The sequence below is a fragment of the Lissotriton vulgaris genome, chromosome 6 (genome assembly GCF_964263255.1).
Source record: "Lissotriton vulgaris chromosome 6, aLisVul1.2, whole genome shotgun sequence".
NCBI classification, from domain to species: Eukaryota; Metazoa; Chordata; class Amphibia; order Caudata; family Salamandridae; genus Lissotriton; species Lissotriton vulgaris.
The window spans coordinates 1,727,382,267-1,727,407,426 of NC_141694.1; the positions used below are offsets into that span (position 1 = coordinate 1,727,382,267).

General features: G+C 43.6%; 1 protein-coding gene across 3 annotated transcripts in view; it reads left to right on the forward strand.

Annotated features, from left to right (window-relative positions):
- DISP1 (dispatched RND transporter family member 1) overlaps positions 1-25,160 on the forward strand; it is a 729,704-nt gene that overhangs the window by 545,247 nt on the left and 159,297 nt on the right. For all 3 annotated transcript variants that reach the window (XM_086927950.1, XM_086927949.1, XM_086927948.1), the window contains one exon: positions 9,360-9,890. In XM_086927950.1, the coding sequence (XP_086784076.1) occupies positions 9,391-9,890 (500 nt within the window). In that variant the 5' untranslated portion in view covers positions 9,360-9,390. The remainder of the gene's footprint in view (positions 1-9,359; positions 9,891-25,160) is intronic.

Here is a 25,160-nt window from a genome sequence, read left to right on the forward strand (position 1 = left end):
AAATTGTGTGCGTTTTTGTTTGTTTAACATTTAGGTTCCTGCATACGTTTTGAACATTGTCGCAACCAGGCTATTTCCTGTGAACAAATATCCATGCCTCCAGGATTCATGCAGCTGACCGGGCTTTGTAGCAGAAATGTCCGAGCCCCGCTGGAGGCAGTTTCTGTCCCCGTGTCTCATCGCCTTGTTGACTTGGAGAGGTTTTGCATTAGAATGCAACCTGCTGGACTTCCTGTGCCCTAATGGGATCCGCACTTTGGGCCCAATTCACACCGAAGCGGCCACTTAGAGCGCTGGGAGGTGGGAAACATTTGCTAAAAAGATTAGCCCATGTTGCTTAACAAAGGGAGAAATGTTTCCGCCAGAGAAAATGTTCTCACCCATAGCTGGCGTCTGTGTTAGCATGCGTAGTGTGCCCCGTTACCAGGTCCCCGCTCTAAAAGTGAAAATAAAGCGCTTTAAAGTGAGAACAATCGCCCTAAGCTGGCGCGCTTGGCTCCACTTTCGCCCCTTGGGTTTCACCGTTGCCAGATGTATTTACTCTGCTGAAGGACATTTCGACTTTTCCCCACTGTTCACACGAAGTTCACAGAAAGAGGCGGGGCCTCGTGAGACATTGGCTCTTGTGGGAGCCAATGTCAAACGCCCCGAGGCAGATTTTTTTTGTGGGAGACAGAAACTGCTTGTAAATACATACATTTGCGAGAGATCAGTGTCTGTCAGGTCTGTAGGCAGAATACGTTTACATTTCTCCAAGATCCTCTTATGTGAGGTGGACGTAATGCAGCACAAATGCACATATTCCACAGTGCTATGGTGACTGTAGCTTCTTAAAGCGCTTTTCCTGCCCTTAGGTGAATTGTGGCTGACGCACTTAGGAAGGATGCGTACATGTCCTATATATATTATTTGGCGATATACTTTAGGGACAGTAAAGCTTGTTTGCAGTCTAAAGCCTGGGTCCATGGTGTTCCAAAGAGGTGTGTGTTGACAGAACCTGCTGTCTTGATCCATATCGAGAAAGGTGTCGCTGTGCGGGGCACCTGGTGCCGGAGTCCGCCTGGTTTTATTGATCTGCAAGTAGATCCACTTGATAGGCTCCTCTTCCATGGGCCAGTGGGTTTCTTGCTCCAAGGGATCCTGCCTATGAGAGGTGTTCCCATCTGCAAGTGTTTACCTCTTTCTTGTATTCCTAGTAGTTCACTTGGTCCTTGAGTGGTTGGTCAGTGCACCTTGTCCAACGCTATTTAATCTTCATGTGCCCTCCTCCTTTTGTTATGAAGGCTTGTTTTGATTTTAAATGATTTTCTTCACCTTAAGTCCTTTGCATGGGGGTTAGTGAAGTGCTAAGAACTGTAATATATAACTATATTTGTAATTTAGAAGTTTAATGCACCATGGTTCAATGAAGAGCCTTGTGTGCTTGGCCCAGTTTTCTGAGGTTGGGTGCCATGTTCTGTATCCTCTGGAACTTCGAAATGTACTTATTAGAAAAACAGTTTAGATGGGTTTGCTTTAATGTATATGAAGAAAGGTTAGGACCCTATCCATGCCCTTAAGGTGATTTTAGATAATAAAGGGACTTTTAAGAGATTTCAATTGAAACTGCTGCTTTTTTTTTTTAACTAAATTGACTTGAATATCAGAATGAGAGCTATTCTATTTGCGATGGCCTCTGGGGAAGAAGGTCTGTCAGTATGCTAGCTGAAGTCAAGTGAACAGTCTCTGGATCGAAGTTCACACAACCTGTGTTAAAATTAACACATAGCGTGCATTCAGTGTGCAGAAGTTCTCTCAAGTAGTAGATTAACTAGAAAGTCTTCAAAAGTTGACAGCGCTTTTTAAGTATAAAAGAAACTTCTGTAGCAACAATAAATCTTTGAATCGTGAATGAAAACTGTAACAAAGATCTTAAAGGAATTACTCCTGAGGTTTCCTTCAGACTGATGAGTGCCATCACCCAGCAGCGGTAAGCGTTGGTGAGCAGTGGTAGTGAGAGAGGATGTGGCTTTGGAATTAGTGATGCAGCTCATACTCGTAGCAGTAACTGGATCATGGATATTAAGCGCATCACTGGATCCATGTGGTTGAGTTGTAAATCATTGGCAGCGCTTGTCTGTGTGTTCTGTAGGATTGCATTATAATATTTTGGCAATGGTTTGTAGTGTTTTTGATGGTACTATTTTTCATTTGTGTATTCTATGGAATGATCCTCCAGTTGTCATTTATTTAGCTAGTTGTGGGGTTCATGAGTCTTAGTAGTTGGGTGGAAGTCTTCTCTTAATATAAGTAGATGTTGAAGTTGAGCTGTTGAGTAGAACATTTAACATGATTAAATTTACGCTTCAAGAGTTAGCTAGATGTAACATGAAAGAGCACTGCTGATACTAATCAATCAATCAATCAATCAAAGCATTTATATAGCGCACTACTCACCCAGAGGGTCTCAAGGCGCTAGGGGAGGGGGGTCTGCTACTGCTCGAACAGCCAGGTCTTGAGTTGCTTCCTGAAGGCGAGGTGGTCCTGGGCCAGGCGGAGGTGGGTCGGGAGGGAGTTCCAAGTCTTGGCGGCGAGGTAGGAGAAGGACCGTCCCCCTGTGGTGGCTCTTCGGATGCGGGGGACGGAGGCGAGGGTGAGGCCGGTCGATCGAAGCTGGCGTTTGGGAGCGTAGAAGTTGAGGCGGCTGTTGAGGTATCCTGGGCCTTGGTTGTGTAGGGCTTTGTATGCGTGGGTGAGGAGACGGAAGGTGATTCTCTTGTTGACCGGGAGCCAGTGCAGGTCTCTCCGGTGTCCGGAGATGTGGCTGCGACGGGGGATGTCCAGGATGAGTCGTGCTGAGGCGTTCTGGATCCGCTGGAGTCTCTTCTGGAGTTTGGCAGTGGTTCCGGCGTAGAGGGAGTTGCCGTAGTCCAGACGGCTGGTGACGAGGGCCTACATGCTCTTGCTTCTGTTGACTGAGCTGCACGGTTTACCAAATTTTGACTCAATTGTTGAGTGCCCCTGTATATCTGCCCTGACCTGTTTGCGTTCTACATTAGCTGGTATGCAGCTTTTCCAACTGACCTTTTTCTCTTACCTAGTACTGGATGCGTCCATGGCAGCACGCATCCTCCCATTATCAAAGACCCCAAGGTAAAAGAGGCCAACAGCTGTGCAGCTATATCCTGCGGGCCTGTTTGGATATCAGACTGCACAGTGCTTTGAAACCTGCTTGGGTGAAGTCTGCACTATAGAATACCATACATGAATAAAAACGAGGCATACTTGTAAACAGTGGATCTTAAGCTGTATCGACAATAATGGTGCAGTGCTTGCACACCTCAGTGGGCCATTACAAAGGGAGACCCAGTGGCTCTCGCAATTATTGCTATCCCTAGCACTGGAGATACTGCTCTGCCCTCCCAATCACCCTCTTTGTATGTCAAACTGGGTCCAGTATGGGAAACTGCATGTGAAAATGTTAATGTTCCTTCCATGGTAGAATCACAATGGCAATCCTGTAACAGCTTAGATCATGTTGTTGAAGCAGACTTCTTATCACTATGCCTGTTCCATTGTTGCTGCTGTACCATCTAACCCAGGACCACACTCCGTCCCTGCTACTACCCAGGACATGGCCCTCACAGGCTGTTCCTGCTGAACTCTCACCAAAGCCACCAGGTCCTGACTTTTATCAGGTGAGCTGAAGCATTCTGAAGGTTGAGCCTGTTTGCGTCCATTGACCACCACTTTTGTGTATGACTTGAAACATAGTGTCCTGCAGAGATCGAGGAAGGTAGCAGCCCTAGCACAACCCCTGCCGTCTCCTACGGTTCCTTGAACCTACCTCTTCATCTGCGGTCACCCACTACATCGGACCCCTGCTTGTTTTTTCTGACCCATGCTGCTTCCGAGCTGTCTCAAAGTGCTGCAATGTGTTTGTATCTATGTGTGTTTTTTCTGTCTGAAGTTTGTGGTAAACATGTTATCAGCACTCCCAATGGGGTCCCAGTGTAATGCCCCCTACTGCCCTCGGCATCTTCACATAGTGATGATGGACTGTATTGTCATGTTTATTTGCACAGTCTTGAGGTGTGTATTTGTGCGTACAAAGTACATTGTGATTTGGAGATCAGTCTACAAACCAGGTTAATTTCTCCATTTACCTGAACCATGTATTTCACGGGAAGGAGGAGAACTTCCTTTGTTCGAAATAAAGACCTTTGTTTTGGGCAGAACAGAAATCAAGGCTTCCAGCCTAGGAGTGCCACCGCCCACAGTATTGAAAATACGGAACTAGAGTGGCATTTTTGATGCAGATCTGCCATTTATGCAAGAACTAAAGCATTGGTCCAGGTACTCAACCTGCAACTCTTACTCAAAAAAATCTTCCTGCTCATCCAACTAGGCCCTGTGGGGAGTTGACAAGAGCCCCGACAATAGCAAAACTAGACTCTTTCAATATAAAATAATTGTTCCGGGTCAAGACGCTAAGCACTCAAACTAATTTCTCTGCCTGCATGACCAAAGCCACCAGATAGATAAAAAACATCTGCATCAAGCTCAACGCACACAAGATGTAAGTTGTTATCTTTGGCAAAGAAACTTCGCTCTGGGAGTTCACCTGGTAGGCTTCTGAACTTGGACCAACACCTGTCCCGGCAGTCCACATAAAGAACCTCTAAATGGTAATCAACAACCAATTCACCATGACCAGCCAGGTGAATGCAGTCTCAGGTCTCCTGCTTCCAAACGCTCAAGAAGATTTTCAAATAACTTCCCACCAACACTCGATGTTCTCTATGCTGGAATCTCCGATCAACTCTTCAGAAGACTTCAGACCATAGTAAACTCTGCAGCCAGGCTCACCCTCAACCCCCACACCTCGCTCTCACATCTCCCTGCTCCTCAAAGAGCAGCACCGACTCCTAATCCACAAACAAGCACTCTTCAAACTCCTCCCGTACAAATACAAAGCTTTATTGGCCCCAGGTACCTTAACCACATAAACATCTGCAATCTACCAGCCACCTCCGTTCAGCGACACTCTGATTTGCGCACACACAGAACCAGATCCTGTGGTCGGGACTTCTATTATCTTGCTCATAAAGCCTGGAACGACCTGCCCCTGCAAACTAGAACCTCCTCCCTTGATATTTGAATTCTGAAAGGAACTGAAGACCTGGCTCTTTGCTGAGCTCCGACCCTGGCTCAGCCCCTACAGTTCCTGCTTCAGCACCAGGATAGTCTTCTGGGTGAGTTGTAAGCAATCCCTTCCTTTCCCAATAACCTAAAGTCTGCATTTAAAGGCTCTAAAACCATGGAGCCAGACTATGCTCAACATGAAGGGAGGAACCCCTATAAAGTCTACCTTGAAAGTTCTGCACTGGCTCTCAGTAGGAGGATTCATGATTTATAGAGTTTTATATAGCGCGAACTTGACCCACTAGGGTATCAGTGCTTTCCAATAGAAGAATAACAATGGATGAGGTAGACAACACAAACAAAATTGCCAGTTTGTCATAATAGAAATATAAATGAAAAGTATATACATAAAAAAGGTAGAGGACCCGCAATAGAATCTGCAGAACGTTGTCCATTAGACAGTTACTGAACGTTAGGACATTGTGCTATCAGACAAACATACTGTTCCTAGATTGATTAAAAGTAGATATATAAAAGTATATATGATCAAGCAGGTCTACACCCGCTAAACATTAATCTGCAAACAATTGTAGAGCAACAGCGGTTGTGATGAAAAGTCTTACACTCAAATACAACCCATACTTAAACTTAGGACATGAATTTGTTCATTAGTACACTTTTGACTTCCTTTTTGAAAACAGTAAAGGAGCTGATTCCACACACTAGTGGTGGTAGAGAGTTCCAAATCTTTGGTGCAATCCCTGAGAAAGCTCTGTAGCCGGTTCTCTTCTTCCGGATGGATTGGGGTTTCAGAAGTAAAGTGCTCGCACTTCGTAGTTGTGTGCAACCTCCAGATTTTTCCAACTTTAGTGCCAAGTAACTGGGTGTATTGTTGTGAATTGCTTTGTGAGTCATGCATGCCACTTTAAGGTGTATTCTTGCTTCATAAGGCAACTAGTTCAGTGCTTTCAAGGTTGGTGAGATGTGACTTTTTCTTTTGGTTCCTGATACCAGTCTAGCCACAGCATTCAGAGCTGCTCTCAGAGGTGCAAGCCTGTGTTTAGAGAGACCAGCGAGGGAGGTGCTTCTGTAGTCTAGTCTTGGTAGTACTAGAGCGCCTACAGCAATTTTTAGATCAGCCTGAGGAAGGAAGGGTTTGAGTCTCCTTAATATACTCATCTTGTGATTAGCTCCCTTGGTGGCAATATAGATGTGCGACTGCATATTCAGATGTTTGTAACACCTAGGGATCTTGCAGAGTCCATGATGAGGGAGACACAGTCGAAGGAGGTTAGGCGTTTTAACCAGAGGTCTATCTTTGGGGTGTGGTTTGGAGGTGTGATGAGAATGAATTCTGTTTTTTGGGTGTTCAGCATCAGGTGGTTGCTAGTGAGCCAGCTTTGCGTGTTCAGAAGCGTAGTGTTAAGAGCAGTGAAGTCATCTGGTGAGGAGATTTTAAGGTGTAACTACGTATCATCTGCATAGAGGGGATATAGAATGTTCGCAGATTTCATTGCATTTGTAGAAAGCACTGTCTAGGGACGCAATGCCTCCTGGTGCTAAGTGCCAAACTAGTACCAAAACAACACCCCCTACACGCCTTGTGGTCTGCAGCTGCACATCTAATGTACCTAAAAAGCTTACACCTGGATAAAACACCAAGGGACCCTGGCAGTTCAGACCTTCGATTTTGGAACACACTGAGCTCAAGTCACTAGGCCTAGTCGAACTGCAGGCATTCCAGGAAGACTTGAAATTTGGACTGGTAAAACTTGCTTTCATCAGAACCTCCTGTTCGAGAGTGCTGTGTTTAATATTAGATTTGGCACTAAACTGCCCTACATTCCTACTATGCTACCCCTAATAGGATTCGGGACTAGCTAAAAGGTGACACGCTGCGCTCTTTAAAACCACACCATAAATACATAACTAAAGCTTACGCTACAAGATTTTAAGGTTACAGAACCCGAACATTCGCAAGTTTATGTACTTAAGCAGTCACTTGTGGTGGATATTTATGTTGGACTGGAGCAAGGGGTGGGCAGGAGCCAGTTTCCTCTTTACCACAGCCAGCAAATTGTGAAACTTTTATTTACAAATACGTCTACAAGTGTTGGCAAAAAAATATTTTTATTTTTTATTTTTATGGGCAGCTAATTGATTATTCTTTTTATTTAATATGATGTAGTTTCTGTTGACAGAATGTGACTATTCGGACAACACGTTTCTGTATTAAGTCAACCACTATTTGCCTTCTAAATGTAGTAAACGTAGGTGATACGATGCACTAGCCAATTTATATGTCCTTATGAAGGTTTTAATAGAAAAACACGCTTCTAGAGTCTCCCTTCAGCTTTGATAGTCTTCTTCAGGGATGTGGCATTCCAATCTCCCAACGCACTAGACATTTTGTTTGAGGTCAGGGCTAACAGGTCTGTCATGTTTATATTGTCCTCTAGAATTAGGCCCAACTTCCCACAGAACAAACCCTTTGGCTGCCAATTTACAGTACCACAGTATGCGTCTGTGAAAGAGGTTTGTTAGCCATTAAGCCAAGACTTGTCTGTATGCACAAGTTGCTCAAATTTGTGTACATGATCCTGTAATGCAAAAGCCTTTACAATTAGGGCATCTGTTCTAAGGAAATTCTGTGAGTTCACCTCATGTTTAAAAATTTGAGACTACTTAGAATGCTCCCAGATTATTTGCAAATACACGAAGCTTGGAAGCAAGATTGGTGTTTGTTTTCTTTCAAAGTAAAATGTGTACAATAAATATACACCATTAAAAAAAGCTTTTTATAAATTACTGTGCAGTTTTAAAATCCATTTTGAGTCCTGAGTTGAGTAAAATGTTTTTTATGCAAAATAATGCTTGTAAAATAAATTAATAATGGGGAATCCATGTAAAACCATCAGAGCAATATTATGAGCACAGTGAAAATACTTTAGGGGCAAAAGTGCACCCATAGGTATATGTTATTGCATAGGTACAGATTTACACTTTTGTATGGTAAAAAAGAGTTTACAGACTTAGGCATGTACATTTGCCCATGTGAAAAGCTGCTGAGTGATTGTAAATTCTTTAACTACACCCCTTTTTTCTACCAAGGATTTTTTTTTACTCCTGCTCTTGTCTGAAGTACATTTCAAACCTTTTATAGTGTGGGATCAGATTGGAAAGAAGTTGTTGAATACTTGTAAGTTTGTGGGAGTGCAGAGCCTCGCAGTGTATTCTAAACTTGGGTGTACTGCTTCTCACCCTTTACATTAGTTTTCAGAAAGATAGGAAATTTAGCAACATGCTAAAATCCAAGCCCTAATAGAATATGAGCCCTGGCACATTCGAAAAAATTGTTGTCAGAGCTCTTATAAATTGAGAACGCCACCATAACTTGACACCTCGCTGTATAGCACCAAAAGGCAGTCTTAAATTTTTGAACAGGACCAGTAGGTTTCCTAAGCACCCTGTCCCTTGTACAAGTAGATAGTTCATAAAATTCCACACCCCTGACTCCTTCGATACGAAGAAAGAACAGTTAAGAATCCTTTATAACTGCCCTCTTCCTGGGGAAGTGGGGCTTTCATTTTCACTATAGAATGTTCTTGACCATGGCCATTGTTGGTTAGTTATAAGTCAGTCTAAAGGTTTTAAGGTAATTCATGTGCTTTTCTACAACTTGCATCTGAAATTGAGATAGCGCATTGACTGCTGACAAGAGCGTGTATTGTTAATGCATGGAGTTCTTAAGGTTGGTTAGCTGGGATTCATTAATGCATTTTATCTCACTTATTAACCTAGCTTTCGGTGCTGCTAACCAATATTAGCATATTAGCATATTGGTATGTTGCTAACCATTTTAAGAAATAGTTTGGCAGGTGGTAAATAAAAACTGTCTAGGCCTTGCTTATGTTCTATAATTCAAATGTTTCTTTTTCTGTTTCTCCATGCTTAATTACAAGAGTTCTGAGTCAGTGGATAAACTGTTCTAATACCTATATATCTGTTCTGGCTCATTGATTGTTAAATGTCCTCTCTACTTCTGTATGCCCTCACTCATGCCGCATACTGATAACTAAGGCAAGGTCCAGTTGATGGCTGCTATGTCTCTCCACAGCAGCCTGTAATGCTTTATTAGGACGGTTTCTAACATAACCTTTGTTTATAAATGTTCCACTGACAATTGCTAAATTTGTGTTCCCAACTGATGAAAAACTGATGTTTCTTTCTCTTAGAACCAACCCCGGCTGTCTGATAACTTGGAGCATGGCCGCAAGTGAGTGTGTGGTCCTTGGCAATGGCAGCATCCCATCCAATGGCACCGGCCTCTCCTTCCCAGCCACCGGCGACGGAGAAGCAGCGGTCCACCCACTCACCGCCAAGGACGCACCAAGGGCAAAAGTGAGTCCAAATGGACGCCTGCAACTTAATGGCACAATAAAGCCATCCTCCCTGCCTCTAGACAACCAAAGAACTGCCACCATGAGCTCCCCGTGCTTCCACCATTGTCCTCACCATCATTCCTTAAGCAGCCATAATAGTCCGCAAGATTGTCATTCATTGGCTGGCAGCATGGCTCCCTCTCCTATGACTTCCTGTTGCCTACAGACACACACCGAGTACACAGCAGCATCCGTTTGCCAGAATCATTCCCCCATGTACCAGACTGCCTGCTGTTTTCAGCACCCCCCCTCATTTTGTCTTCATCATCAGTGGCCTGACCATTTTCAGCATCAGCCTGTGCAGCAGCACCTTGCCAATATACGGTGAGTCAACTGCATTGCGGATTTGTTGACCCGACTGAACAAAAATCTGCGGGGGGCATGTTCTGTAGAGTTGCGTAATATCTGTAAGTGAAGAAGACGTCACTTTAACTCAAAGTAGTTTTGCTGACTTGATAGGAGCGGCTTAACTGCAGAGCAACGCTCATTGCTTGATGTAATTGTATATTTTTGCATGATTCGAACATGGGCTTTGTTTGTTCTTATGTTTTTCCATCTTCAAGCTAAATTGCATAATTCAATTGTATCCCAGTACTTTTCCCATCTCCCCTTAATTCCGGCCATGGCTGCTGTCCTATCCCGAACTGTTTCTGAAGGCGTGGGTGTTTTACATTAGGATTGCAGCTAATAACAAACCACGTGTTTTATGGAGTTTGCTAATGTGTATTAAGTGGGAAGTATCTGGGTTCCAGCAGCTATTTTTATACTAGAAACTCATTCTGCCTAATAGTGGCATGCCATCTCTAGGTTACTACATTCACCCTGTGCTTTGCTGTCCAAAGCAACCACCTTCTTGGGGAAGGCAGATTGAAGGGAGCAGCAGCAGATTGACAGTTGCGCTGCCCCGCCCACCCTCCACCCATCATGTCACACCCACCAGCGCAGCAGGCCTAGCCCATAATTCATTTGGCCCAATATTTTTCCGCCCTAGGAGTCTTTAGTCAATGTTCAAAGGTTGAACAGCTAGAACTTCCATTCCTGGTCTCCAGACTGAGCGGATGCAGAGAGACGCTCTGCAAGCTGCTTAGAAGTGTCCTAGACATCAACCAAGATCTTAAAGCAGTGTTGTACGAACAGCTTAGACCTCCATTTCTGGTCACCCGAGTGAGCGGCCTTCAGCGAAAGCAGAGATGCACTACGCGCGTCACTTCAATGCTTCCAAGAGATAAACCAAGATTTGAAAGCAATTTACTTTCTGATGCTCTCCACATAACCAGACCTCTGGATGTATTGACTCTAATAACGGCCTTTTCTTTAACCCCTTAAGTGCTGCCTCGGTGCATTGGCCGACGGCAGCACTACCTCCCCAGTGCTGCGCACGACCATTGAACGTCCATTCAGCACTAGTTCTAATGGACAGCGCAGCACTGGGGAGGAATGTTTAATAGCAGCTATGAGGTTAACACTCAGTGGAAACAAAATGATTTTTTTGGCCTTAACCAAAGGGGTTGTTATCCATCTTGGTGATACTGACTTTGTTAACTTTAGTCGTCCAAAACATTGAGTTAAAACCTTCCAAGAATTCAAGTTCGTATCTTGCAAGTTCCATGGAGGGGATTACTGTAAACCCATATCCTGGAGAGTTTACAACAAAAGCATTAACACCCTAGGCTATCTTGCTGTGAGCTCCACATCACGTGCGCTCATCTGCAACAATAACATCATCCAGCACAAGTACTTCAGGTGATATGACCCCGTGACCAAATATTCTAGCTCTCAGCAGCAAGTGCCTTAACCACCTCTTCTGCCACTTTTATATAGTTGATGAATGCAGAAAGGCGCCCGTAGTAAGTGCCTTATTTCCGAATGTTACTGTAAAATGTGCTCCATCTGTTACCAATAAGCCACAATATTTTACTCGGGGCTTCATTTGTGAAAAAGTAAGTGCTGGAGACCTTGCTAGGAGGCCACTGCAGCTTGTACCACCCATTGCCCTGCCAATGATAGTACCAGCATAACTACTAAGCATCTCACTTTTCCAAGTGTGTCAATTCAGTCTATTTTAGGCCACCAAAGCTATTTCAATGGCTTTAGAGGCAGGTATTAATCAATTTTAAGGTATATTGCATTAACAAACAACTGTTGTTATGCTTATCTCTAAATTAGACGAGCAGCACCACCATGTCTCAAACTACCTTAAGTGCCAGTGTTGACAATTAAGTGCTGGTGCCAAGCACTGGAACCCACTGGCTCAAAATAAGCACTGCTTTTACTCTCTCATGCACATTGAAAGGAGCGTTTGCATAAATATTGCATAGGAAATGATAGACCATAGGCTGACTGTCATTAGCTGGGATGTACGTTGTTACAACGCATGCTTTTACCATGTATGCTGTTACAACGCAAGTTTTACAACGCAAGCCATCACAACGCATTGCTTTGGGGGGTGCTGGATAGTGAATAGTTTAATTTACTATTCCAACTCCAGTCCCCGTGGATAGTAGAGAAGGTGTTGGATAGTAAATTAAACTATTACTAATCCTAGAGCGCCCCCCAGTGCAATGCGTTGTAATGGTTTTCGTTGTAAAACCTGCGTTGTAAAAGCACTGTGTGGTAAAAGTTGCGTGGTAAAGGATGTTTCCCCATTAGCTGTGTTCCTTGTGACTCCACCCCTTATGCCTTAGTGCTTCCTGACTGCTACACCCTTGCTCCACGGGTTGTGGGTTGCCAGCATAAATTTTTTGCATTTACATTACTTCATTGTTCATCTAATATTTTGGAGGTGAATTTATTCTAGCTGGTCTCTTCTTTTTTTTTTATTGGCACTGCCCTGTTGCTCATCCAGTGTACTGCTTGTGAAACAAATCTGTTCATGGGGCGCGCAGACGTTGTAAAGTCAGTCAGACTGACAATTGTCATTGTTTTCCACTGGCTTGCTATTTTAGTGTCATGAAGTCATCTGTAAAATATCTGTATGCCTGTTCATTTTTGGAGGACTAACTTAAAAAGAACATTTGAATAATTTCCATTGTTTAAAGGTCAGCTCCTGAGGGATTATGCTATATTTGCCAAAAAATCGTTTTTCTTCTACAGTAATGGGCCATTTTCAGATGTAAACAAGTCTAAACTGCGCTACACGTCCTGCCACCAGACTATGCTCTCTTTCTGCCTTGAGCTGCACGTGCATGGTTTTAGAGGTAGTTGGGACTTCATGAACCTAATTCTGGAATTGCAATTTTGTAGCACATACTATGCCTGACGAGGCCTTGAAGCACAGACTACAAACCTGCTACCTTTCCTATCACTCACTGCCTTTATTCTTGTCTTTTACCGTGTACGGCACTCCGCTGCCTACATTCACGCTATAGAAATACCAATTAATACTTTGTGGCAAGTAGCATGGTTATTCCAGCATTATTGATTTTTTGGGTATAATAAATGAATGGGAGTTAGGTGTGATCAATAGTGAAGGCACATGTGAGGAGACTTGATAGGTTAGAGAAGATTTATTATTGTTGAGTTTCAGAGATGGCCTCAAAGAAGTTGTGATCTATGAAGTGAGGTGGGTATTTTGTAGAAATACAATAATAGAGAGTAAGGCAGACAGTAATACCATTTAAAGTAGGTTATGCTCAGGGAGAGAAGGTATGCAGAAGATCAAAGATACAGATAGGGTCATTTGGTAGAAAAGAAAATGTTTTTATGTCGAGCACAATTTTTCGTGCAGGGTTTTAGAAATTGGATATTTTGAAATAGCTTGCAAATTAAGGATGTACAACTGTATAAAGAAACATTCTTTGCATGTGTGACAGCGTCTTGCAAGTTTTATGTAGTGCTTACACCCCATGGGGCACTGAAGCGCTTATCCACACTCCTAGCACATTTCACTTTTCGGGGGAGGGGGGTGTTTGGAAGTAAACAATGTTTACAATGTGCCTGAACATGTATTTAAGAAGGTTTAGTTTTCACGTGTGTTGCATTGTGAATGACCTTGCATGACTGACGTGTTGGGTTCATTGTCCATCTTCTATCCCGTAATTGCAGTCCAAGAAGGCGTGCATCCAGCTCTCTCCTCCTTGGCAGAATCTATTTCTCAGATGTATGTTAACTAGAGATCTGTAGAATTTCAGTTCCGCCAAACAATTTGTGCAAGGTTTACACTTTTGAAACTTAATGGTGATACATTTGCGGACATTATATTATTTCGTATGCAAAAAGTCTTATGAGAATTTTCCTGCTAAAACGTGTTTTTTTTGTTGGAGAATTCTCCCACAAAAACACCTACTATAGAAGTATTCTCTTGCTAATAGGTGGAACTGTGGATTTTTTTTTATTCTTCCAAAACAAACTTTTTGTGGCTAGTTTTACCCATTATTGTTTTACCCTTTTGAATGTTCTAGAAGTTTGCAACGTTATAACATAATAATAAATAATGAATTGGGCAAAGCGAGGTTTGTTAAACCTTGCTCAGCCACAGTCTTTTGCTATAAGGAGCAAAGAATTGAAATATGCAGTTTCATAGAGGGTCACAAGAGTTACTTAAGTGCATTTTTTGGCATAAGCTTGTTTTCAGGCTATTTGCATGTCATTCTCCATCATTTATTAAAAAAAAAATAACTATGATGTCTGTGTTCCTGCATGTGTGCCCAAGCAGCTATGCTTCAGAAATTGTGAGGCAGTAATTGCATCCAGAGAACATGTTGTAACAGCTAATGGAAGCATTTACCTGCCCGTTTAAATGAAGTAACACAAATGAAAGCTGTTGGAATTGCAATTTTGAGGCCTTTCTTTTGTTGAAATGAATACGCATTTTCCAACTGAGGCCTAAGTGACATATCCTGTGTGGTTCTGGCCAAATTTGACTTCACGTGTGTGGTACTGACAATTCACGCTTGATAAAACCATGCATGACAGCACTATCGATGAAGGCCTCCCCAAAAGCGCGTTCTTTCCGAAGATACCCTATCCTGTTTTACGAGGGCGACACAGTTTATCTCCATAGCCATTTAAAACCAGTTTCCCGTGTTTTCCCCAAAAGTTCACATCCCTCATTTTACCTGTCCTCTATCCTCCAGTTCAAAACCACCCTCAACCCACTCCCTACACTTTTCTTACAGCTGCAACATGTTTTTTTTATGAAGGAGGTGGATGCCTCGGTATTGCCCTCACCTTGATCATCCAGACACGTATGAAAGTCAAAGGGGCACAGGCAGTGAGCACAGAACATCTCCCTTCTGAAAGCTCATCCGTATCCACAGAGGTTCTCCAGACCGGCTTCAGGCTTTTCAATCATTTTTTGTGAGTAATCAAAAGCTCATGAGCCTCATTTTGTTTTCCCTTAAAGATTACCCCCGTACAGTTTGGAAGACTTTCAGAGTTTGTATTTACAGCATTTGTAGAGCGTGTTAGACCAAAGGCCATCAAATCGCTATGCAAGGGAGAGAACTGAGAGGGCGGTGACTTCTCAGACCAGCAAGATCAGCACAAACCCCTCCACCCCAATAAAGGAGGGCTAATCCGCAAAAAGCCAAGTTTTAAATTGCTTACGGAACATCAGGTGCGAACTAAGGCTCCTGATCTGTTCAGGAAGGAAATTCCAAATCCTGGCAGCTGCCACAGTAAAGCCACGTCTCCCCACCACCTAGCTTTCTTACGCTGAGAAACCACCACCACCTTATTTCGTCCAGCAGATCTCATAGCTCTTTTAGGGACATACCAATTCAGGGCCTCCATGAGCTAACGCGACCCCTGAGATTGGCGAGCTTTGTGTCAAGCAGAGCTTTAAATGACACATGCTTCTTTACTGACAGCCCATTGAAGGGATCTCAGTTCTTTTCCCACCAAGGAGAATTTGGATATTCCCAGGACCTGGCGTGCAGCAGCATTGTGGATGATTTGGCGCTTCTTTACAGTATTGGTTTACATTTAAATGTGGGGCCTTACAGTAGTCTAAGCGGGAGGTGATCAGTGCAATCAATGACCACTGACACCCTGAGCTCTTGAGGAAGAAAAGGCAATATTGTTTTCAAGATCCCAATCATCCAAAAGCAGGAACTTCACCATTCTATTAACCTGGGTCTCGAAAGACAAGGTGTTATCAAAATCACGGCCAGGGTTTTGGCCGCCACCACGGGGGTGGCTAAGATTCCACATGTTTCAGGCCATTAGCGATTTGTCCAGATTGAGAGTTGTGTGAATCCTTTGTTTATTTTCGGTTTACAATTTTTTACCTCCTTTCACTCCAATTATATTATGTTGATCATTGTGGTCTTTTATACATTGCTTCAAAATATATACTGGGGGGCCATAATTGAGTTGGAAAAGCGAAATCAATCACTCCTATAAACCCTTAACTGTGGCCTTACAAATACTTATACACCATAGCGTTTTGTCTGAAAAGAATAGGGTGTCTCGTGTATGGTTTTCCTGAAAGGTGTACAAGTTAAGAAAGGCCTATGGCGAATGGGAGGAGCTGAATTTATGAGGAAGCCCAGACGTGGAGTGGAGGCCGCCTGTAAATGGCAGCCTGACCAGCGGGGGCCACCTTTGATCCTGGGAGCTTCTCAACAAAGTTTAGAGTTCTGGATGGAAGGTGCGGTAGATGGGGCCTTGTTGGTTGGGCCCAACCATCTTTTATCAGGTGGAGGCTAGGGGTCAGGCAGCATCTTTTGCCATCAGCCCACAGGCGCCTCCCTGCTTAACTGACGCCAGCTGCCTTGCTTTTTCCCTTCCATCCCGCCCATTGGGAGCTATGGGGGTGGGTGCTGTATTATTTGTCAGTATAATGGCTAAGTTCCAGTTGCTTATTTCTTTTTGCTTTCTTATTTAGTAAGTGTGAGCTCCTAGTTGGCAGTGGATTTTTCAGGTCATCTTCGCATCTCACAACAAAAATAATTTCACATTGTCTAGTTTTGCTTGGGCCTCAAAGGGTGTAGTAGGGAATCCTACTTAAATATTGCAAGGTTGAGGATGTACGCTTCTGCTGCTCTTTCTGTCCTCTGGCGTGCCATGGTTTAGGGCTGTTTGGGGTGGTGATAGAGGCAGTCTGCACCAGGGGAACACGTGTTGGCTGGTTGTCCAGTGATCTCTTTATGAGGTGCCAGGGTGACCTCTAGGCATGGCTATTTTAGATTTATATCTGAGTGCATTTATCCCCTTTTATTGGGCGCAGAGGAATCCAAATTTGAAGAGCCATCACATCACAGGCGAGGGCTCTGATTCTTCATTGCAAAGAGAACCAGGAGAGGAATCGGACCATGAGCTCACAAAAGATTGTGCACCAGGATGGTTGGGACTGCTGGGATTTGATCTGTTTGGGGACCAATAAAGATGTCAAGAATTTCTTCCTTATTGCTTGAATACTTTTCAGTTCTTTCTTTGATTCATAAATATGGCCTGAGATGTTTATCTCCAACTGAAGACCTTTTCTCTCGGGTCAGTTTTGCACTGGTTGGTATGCTGCGTGCGGCCCCTCACCGTGTTCCTGTGGTCCCCTCCTTAATGTGGGTTTATTTGCATGGTTAAGTGTTGTCATCGCATCATAGCAGTGATGTATCAAGTGTCCTAAACAAGAATGGTGCTTTCCTGCACGCATCTTGTTTTTGTCTGTCAGATTCCTTCTGACAGTGGTGAGTTTTTTGGATACTGATGCAGTAGCCTCATTACTCCACATTCATTTTGAATTTTTTTAGTCGCTGTCCAGGTTGTCTTATTGATGTATGACGCTTTGTCACAGTTGAGGTTGTATCACAAGGTCAGCTCAGTGATGGGCCGCGGGTAGCGGTCAATTGAGTTTGCAGAATTGTCAGCATGTTTCCTCAGAGAGTCTCGTCTTTGTCTATCTAGTACCTTCTGATAGTGTTGAGTTTTGGGTGCCTGCCGCGGCGATTATGCCATCAGACAGTGAAAGGGATTTGGTTGCTTGCCGAGGCGATTATGCCGTCAGGCAGCGGTGAGTTTTGCGTACCTGACAGGGGTTTGCCTTCAGGCAGTGATGAGTTTTGGATGCTGTGCTGCTGTTTCAGTTTCACAAGGTTAGTGCTTTGATGGGCCGTGGGTAGTGGTCAAATGGGTTCCAGAGATGTTGGCAAGTTTGCTGATCAGTGGGTTTTCATTTTGATCCAGTCCTTTGTAGAAATTCCTGTTGAGTTTAAGATGGTCGTCCAACATCTCAACGCCCAGGACTCTGTGGAGGTCCCCATTCTTGTGAAGTTAGAAGCCCCTGCTGCAATACTTAAGGCCTTGCTCTGTACTTTCTGCAAGTCTTGTCGATACCTCGGATGGCAGCCACTCCAAACTGGTGATGCATACGTCATTGTTGGTCGTATTATTGCGTTGATTGCTCGCACCTTGCTCTGTATGGGCATCGACTTGGTCTTCAGTACTGGGTACAATGCAGCCAGTTTGGTTGCTGCTTTCTGGCAGGTTTTCTCAACGTGGTTTCTCCAGCTGAGTTTGGAGTCCAGAGTCACCCCTACGTAGGAGCTGCTTGTTTCCCATTTGATCTCATCCCCATTGAGGAGGATCTGTGTGTGTTTCCTGTTTAGCTTTCTGGTGAAAAGTGTTGCTGTGGTTTTGCTTGTGTTCAGGGTGATCTGCCAGTCGCTGTACCATTCAGAGAGTCTGCAGAGTGATGCCTCGAGGTTCTTAGCCACTTCTATTTCGCTGAAGGATTGGGAGATGACTGCAACATCATCAGCGTAAAGAGCAAGATCAGTCTTTTTTAAGTCCGTGGGGATATCATTGGTAAATATATTAAAGAGAAAAGGTCCAAGGATTGATCCCTGAGGTACTCCAGCGAGGATGGGCGTGTTGTTGAGCATTCCTCCCGTACCGCCACGTGGAAGATCCACTCTAACAAGTAGCTAGACAGCAGCTTAACCAGGTAGCTTGGAGGGTGCTTTCCTAGCAGTGTGTCTCCTCCTTAGACCAAGATTGACAGGTTGATTGTCCTATCACATTACAGCTCTCCCAGGATGACTTATTTCACTTTGCAGTTATGTGATAGAATGAACAAATCCTGCTATAAAACCTTACGGAGCCTATGCCACAGTAGGCTTTACAAGTCTTGCAGTGTGTTGTTAATGCGGTCCTAATCCCGTTGTGGGCTGCTGTAGTTGTGTGATGGCGCTTACGTGTGCTGTCTTAAAACAAATCTGGAGGTGCGTGTGAACTCCATTTTACAGTGTTATGTGATTGATGCTGCAGTGGGCCCGTGGTTAGAGTTCTAAGGCTGTGGCACATGACGTCTCGTGAAAGGAGCACTGGATCTTAGCGTGAGAGGTCTAAGCTGTTACCGGGGATGCATCTGTCCTCCAGGAGAGAGCCCTGCCCTAGACTGGAGATCACTACACTCTTCATGTATCTGATTAGAAAAAAAAAATGTTTAAATACCCTACTACTTCTGCCTTTCAGAGTGGAACCTACTGCTTCAATATCCTTCCTAGGCCGAGGAGGGTATGCTTGTGGCTCAATTCACTTCTTTTCTGTTTCAAAACTAAAGGCTGTATGTGCATTTTGGTTCAATTAGCTAAGTAACAGGCACAGGAGGGAGCATGAAAAAACACCGAATAGAGTTATTGTGTAGCACATTGCAGGCAATATTACATGACGCGTAGGATCATGGCCAGATCATTCTTGGAGGAGATCCTCTGTAATCCGAGTGCATGAGTGACACGAGAACACATTACAATAGTGTTTGAGAAATGAGAAGGTATAAAGCAGTGGATGGTCCTCTGCGCTTGGTGAGGAACCACCATTGCAACTGTTTAGAGAATTCAAGTAATAATGTCATCAATGTTTGTAGGTCTAATGTACGTTGGTTGTTGAGAGGTAACCCAGTAGAGGCATGCTCCTATATGCAAGCAAACTCAAGTGATGCTTTTAATTGTAAACGGTAATTATGTAGCGCATACTACACCTAACTAGGTGTTGAAGTGTGGTCAGAAGCATGGTACATCGGAACATAAGATTAACAGTTGTGCACCACTCTAGCATGCGCAGTGCTATATGATTTGCAATGTTATAAGTGTTATGAGCACTATGATTTCAGATGGTTTAAGTCCTGTAATATGAAAGTGTAGAAGCAGTGCATAGAGAAGGCTCAAGTTATAGATAATTTAGTGTGGCTACTGAGTTCACTACACTGTGTAACGAGATGAGCAAGTTATAATAATTCAAAGGTGATGCGTAAGTTAGACATTTAAGGTAGAACTATAACTTTAGAATTTCTAATTTTTGTGTAGTTTAATTGTGGTTTATATTCGAAATAATAACGTTTTCATAACTATAACTGAGGTTTAACCTTTGGTTTTTTTCTCCATTGAATCTCAATTAAAAAAAAATGTTTTAAATCCTAGAGTCCAGTGTTGAGTGCAGTATCTTTAAATGGAATGTCGTACTGTGGAGGAGAGTGTTGTACAGTGTTGTGGAGTGGAGTGGCGCAGCGCACAGTGGTGTGAAGTGGCATGAAAAGGCTTGTCGTAGAGTATACTGGCGTGGGGTACAGTAGAGTTGCGTAGAGGGATGTAAACTGTTAGAGTGGACTGGAGTGTCGTAGAGTGTCAAACTGTCATAGAGTGGAGTGCCACAGAGTGGATTAGAGTGTTGTGGAGTAGCATAGAGTAGAATGCAGTTCCATGTGACAGAATGTAGTGGTATAGTGTTGTACAGTTGAGAGGCATAGTGTAGAGTGGAGTAGTGCATCATGGAGTAGAGTGTCATACGGAGGCACATAGTAAAGTAGAGTGCCATATGCTCTCATTGACTGGAGTCTAGCATGCCACGGAGGAGCGTAGACTGGAGTGGTGTATAGTCAAGTAGCGTTTCATAGATGGAGTGCTGTGCAATGGAATAGCATAGAGTTGGGTGGCATGGAGTACAGTGGAGGGACGTGTTCTAGAGTACAGTAGCGTGTGGTACAGTGGAGTGGCGTAGAGTGGAGCAGTGTGTGCGGTAAAGTCTCTTCAAGAGTGGAAGGTCTTAGAGTGGATTGGTATGGAGCGGCGTGTCGTGGAGGGGAATGGCGTGTCGTAGAGCCTAGTTTAAACAGACGTAGTGTGGGAACAGCTGTAGATGAAGTTTGGCAGGAATGTAGATTTTGACGTGGAAAATAATTGTAGCAGGTCTAACATGTTTAATTCGAGTTAAAGTTATAAGGCACAAAACACATGGGGGCAGATTTATTGAAATGTCATGTAACGCAGCAACACACCTTGCTGTGTTGTGTGACTGGGCGAGGTCAGGAATGTGCCATATCTATCCAACTATGGTGCATTCCTGCTCTCTCTGATCGCTGGCGCCAACATAGACACCTTTGTGCCATGGTGCAAGGGTACCAGTGCGGCAGGCAGGATTGATTTTGTGCTGGAAGGACATTTTCCTGCACAAAAACAATACTTGGAGGCTTTTTTCTCTTTTCAACTTTCCAAGTGTCCTACAGAATCACTAAGTTAAAATCCCTTATGACTTAAAAAATAGCATATTTACCTTCCTATGAATACCCATATGTGCATCGAACCAGTAATATTTACATGGTCAGATGTGCACATTTATCTTGTGGTGAAATATACACTTTTTTCATGGCATTACTCAAAGTTTGGTAGCAGGCATAAGCTTATATATATATATATATATATATATACCTAAATGTACATAGAAGCAGCAGTTAAGACATTATCTTATATACACATGTATCTTGTTGTGTAATATAAATGTTTTCTCTTATGTAACTGTACCTGCTTATAACAGAAAGCAGAGTTCAATGACCAATGTATAACAGCAGCTTCATCTCTGTGCCGTGGTACACTGTGTGGTGAGTATAGTTGTCAAGTGGGGAAGAGCCAGCTCTTGACTAATCATCTCAAGTTAAGATGGTTGTCAGTAGATCTTATGCTGTGGGTAGTAGATTCCATAGTTTGACTGCATAAACAGAAAAAGATGTTCAACACGTTTTTTTCTTGTATGTAGGAATGTTGATGCGAGGAGCCATTCTCAAGCATAGTTTCCTTTGCTTGTATTTGTTGATTTTCTTCCTGGTGAAGAGTGGTCCTTTGTGTGTGATACAAAGTTTCTTGAAGGTGGCTCTTCTGGTAACCATTGTAGGGCCGTAAAGGCAGGGGAGATGTGTGCTTGTGGCTTTGTATGTGGGAGTTGTCTAGCAGCAGCATTCTGAATTCTCTGTAATCTTCTCATAGTTGACAAACGGTGAGCCGTGGTACAGACAACTAGCGCAATCTAGTTTTAGTAGGACAAGAGAGGTGGCCTGCACCTTGTCAGGGAATCCTAGGAGCAAACAGATGGATTGCAGTGTTTTCATTGTGAGAAAGCTTGATATGGCAACCATATCAATTTGTGCATTCATTGGCATCTTGGCATCCATGGTAATCTCAAGATTTCTAACCTCTTTAGATATTTTTGGTGGTGGTCCTAGATCATCACTCCAGGCGTAGAATGGGTCAAAGGTTTTCCAGTTGCCACAAGTGAGTATTTTGGTGTCATTCATTTTGAGGTGGCTTCATGTCCTCTATTGGTCAATGGCCCGGGGCATCTGGTCAGATATTGTGGGGAAGACGCCTTGCGGCATGAATAGAGAATGTATTATGCTAAGCCATTCTTAGAGTGGCTTGTGGGAGGATAGTTATCACAAGGGGATAGAAAGACGGGTCTTGCACAATGGCAGCTTCCGTTGTGCAGGACTGGTGAGTGAACATTCCGTTTATCAACAATAGAAATAGGCAAGGTAAGGGCAGCACTTTAGCTCTACCAGACCAAAAAAATGTTCACCAGTAAACTGAGTAGAACCACTGTATCACAGTTTTGGGGTCGGAAGCAACAGTTTCTTTACAAGGAACGTGACTGGCTGAGATTTTTGTACTCTTTGTAAGTAGTCCCCTGCTTTTACAAATAGCAGCAGCATATCACTGATCCACAGTTGGCACATTGTGAGCAGAGAAACATTGCGACACTCACACACAGTGTTACATTTTAGACCTGCTTATGTTTTTAGGTCGATCCTAGAGACAGCACACGCATGCGCTACGAGGCATGTTGTATTGGAGTACGCATTTGAAGCTCTGCACTCTCTCCGCCCATATTTTTCATTGGCTTGTGTCATTGCCCTTTGTAAATGCTGGATTCTGATTCGTAAATAGGCTTGTTAGTCCCTCCTTAGCAGCACCTTGTCTTCATTTGTAACCTCTCATGGCGACTGGCTCTTTTACTTGGCTTGTTACACTGTGTGCGTTATAAGTAGGTGTGCACTATTTCGTTTATTGCTGACTAATGGGGACAATGGCGACTGCTTTTTGTTGTATGTGCAGCGCCCACGCACAGGACAATTGCAGCCACTTTCGTATTGAGCACTATGCCACTCTAACTTTAAATTTGCCTGCCCCTAACTCCACAGTACAATGGCTGCACTTTTTTTTGTAATTACTTTTAAGAAGAACGTAGCATTCGCTTCAGGAACACTGCACTTTCTTTTACCTTTCTGTTTAATTTTTTTATAAATAAACTTGCATGCTGAGTGCGGCGCTCGCTTCAGAGACACCGCGCTCAGTTTCATTAAAAAAAACTTTACTAGTGAGTGTGGAGCTTGCTTTAGGGACACTGCGCTCTGCAATACAATAGGTTTCGCTTTGGGCGAAGTTTGACCTATTGGTATTGTAAATGACAATGCCTTTTAATATTATAAAAAGGCATTGCCATTTACAATGCTAGTAGTTCAAAATCTCGCAATTGTGAGACCTATTGCTTTGTCATTAGAATAGACCTCAAATTCTAGGAGGTCTCACTCGGGCACACCTGAAGAGGCCCCACTCCACTTTGATGTGGTGGTCCACGCATTCAGCTCCATGTACTGCAACAAATTAAGAGGTACTTTCTAGCCCTGGGTGTATTCTAATGCAGGTTGTCAAGCTCACCTCGATTACTTCTACGTGCATATCCACCCCTATGGTGTTGGATCGTACGGCAGCCAGTACGTTTAACGTGCAGAATATTTACTTAGGACTTGCAGAAATGCATGTCACGGTCCAACAATGAAGAGAAAAGCAAGGAAAAGCAAAGTTCTCTCAGTATGGAACTTAGAATTCTGACCTATAGATAGATGAACTTATAACACACCACTGCCACTCACAAAGCACTGTTAGGCTTCATTGAAGCCCTGTTTGAAAAGTTTGGTTTTCAGAGTTCCCTGAATTGGAGGTAAGACTCTTACTGACGGCATCCTGGCAGTCTGATCAACTACACGGATGGCACAGTGCAAAGAATAAGGAAGAGTAGGATAATTGCCCTTTTTGGTCATTTAAATACGCTTAATCATATGTTTACTCTTCATTAATAGCACCCTGCTCCAATTCTCCACCCCTTTCTTCCTTCCAAATGTCCGACTTAGTTTTCTCTCTACTTATAGACCAGAATTGGTATATGGGGAAAAACTTGACTATACAGGATAACGCGCAAGGAACCTGTATTAACATGTGGTGTTTTTTTAAATTTTTGAATTAAACCTGTTTCGGTCGTGCCTACTTTTGGTGGCTGCTTCCACTTGTTAGCTATGTGAAGGACCATGTATGCTAAGAACACCACAGTCACTATGAGGTGTATTCCTGCCTCTAAAGGTCGAGCTGTTTGGAACCTTTAGTCACTTCTTGATCCCTTGAGGAGATGAAACCCGCTCCTAAAATTAGTGGGGAGCTGCTACTCACGGACCTCTTACTTAAGTCTTTCTCAGGCACACAGGAGTGACATATGTTGCGCTGTTGCACTGCACTGATCCAACAGGTGATGAGGGCTCAGTCTGGTCTCCTTGCAGAATATCTTTCTATCACTAGAATTAGCTAGGGGGCGGAAACTTTTCTACCATTTTCAAAGGATTTCGCACCTTGAGACCTGCAAACAGAGTAGTTTGTGCATCAAGGGTTAGCAGTGGGGAAGAAGAGATTTGTTTTAATATTGCTATAGGTGAGGGGATTTCTGTTTTAACATTGCTTTAGCTGAGGTCTCCCTTCTTAAATTAAGATCAGGGCGTTCTGGATTCTCCATAGCCTTGGGTCACAAAATCATCTCTCTGCTCTTTAAAGAAGTCCTCTTAATTCATCTGTGTTTTTGTTAGACAAGGGCGGGAGTGCTATGTCCTTGAACCCCAGGATATTAGTCCTATTACCCAAGATGCTGAGTGCACTGCAAGTCCCCTCCACAATTTTTTTTCCAGTTAAAAATTGTAAAATGAGTTTGTGGTCCTGTAATCCCGGCAGACGGCCGCTGCGAATGTTTGGAAGCTCTTTGGCTGTGGCTGGCAGTTCATTATTAACGAGTAGTAAGTAATTCACTGTTTGTGTAACCTGTTTACTAATGGTTTTTCCATCTGCCTACATCTGGGAAAGTCCTCAGTGGAGGGGGCCGTTGTCCCGCGCAGAGAGCCAACGCTTGTCAATTGAAAGTAAATGGCCCGGCCCTCTGGCAGGGCTAGAATCGGGCTCTCAGGCCTTTGATTTATTGTTGGGCCTGATTAAAACATACGGTGCTCTGTGCTAGCTGCGCTCCACACATTCACACAGCCCGGGCTTCTAAAATGCTGCAGTGCATCGAACC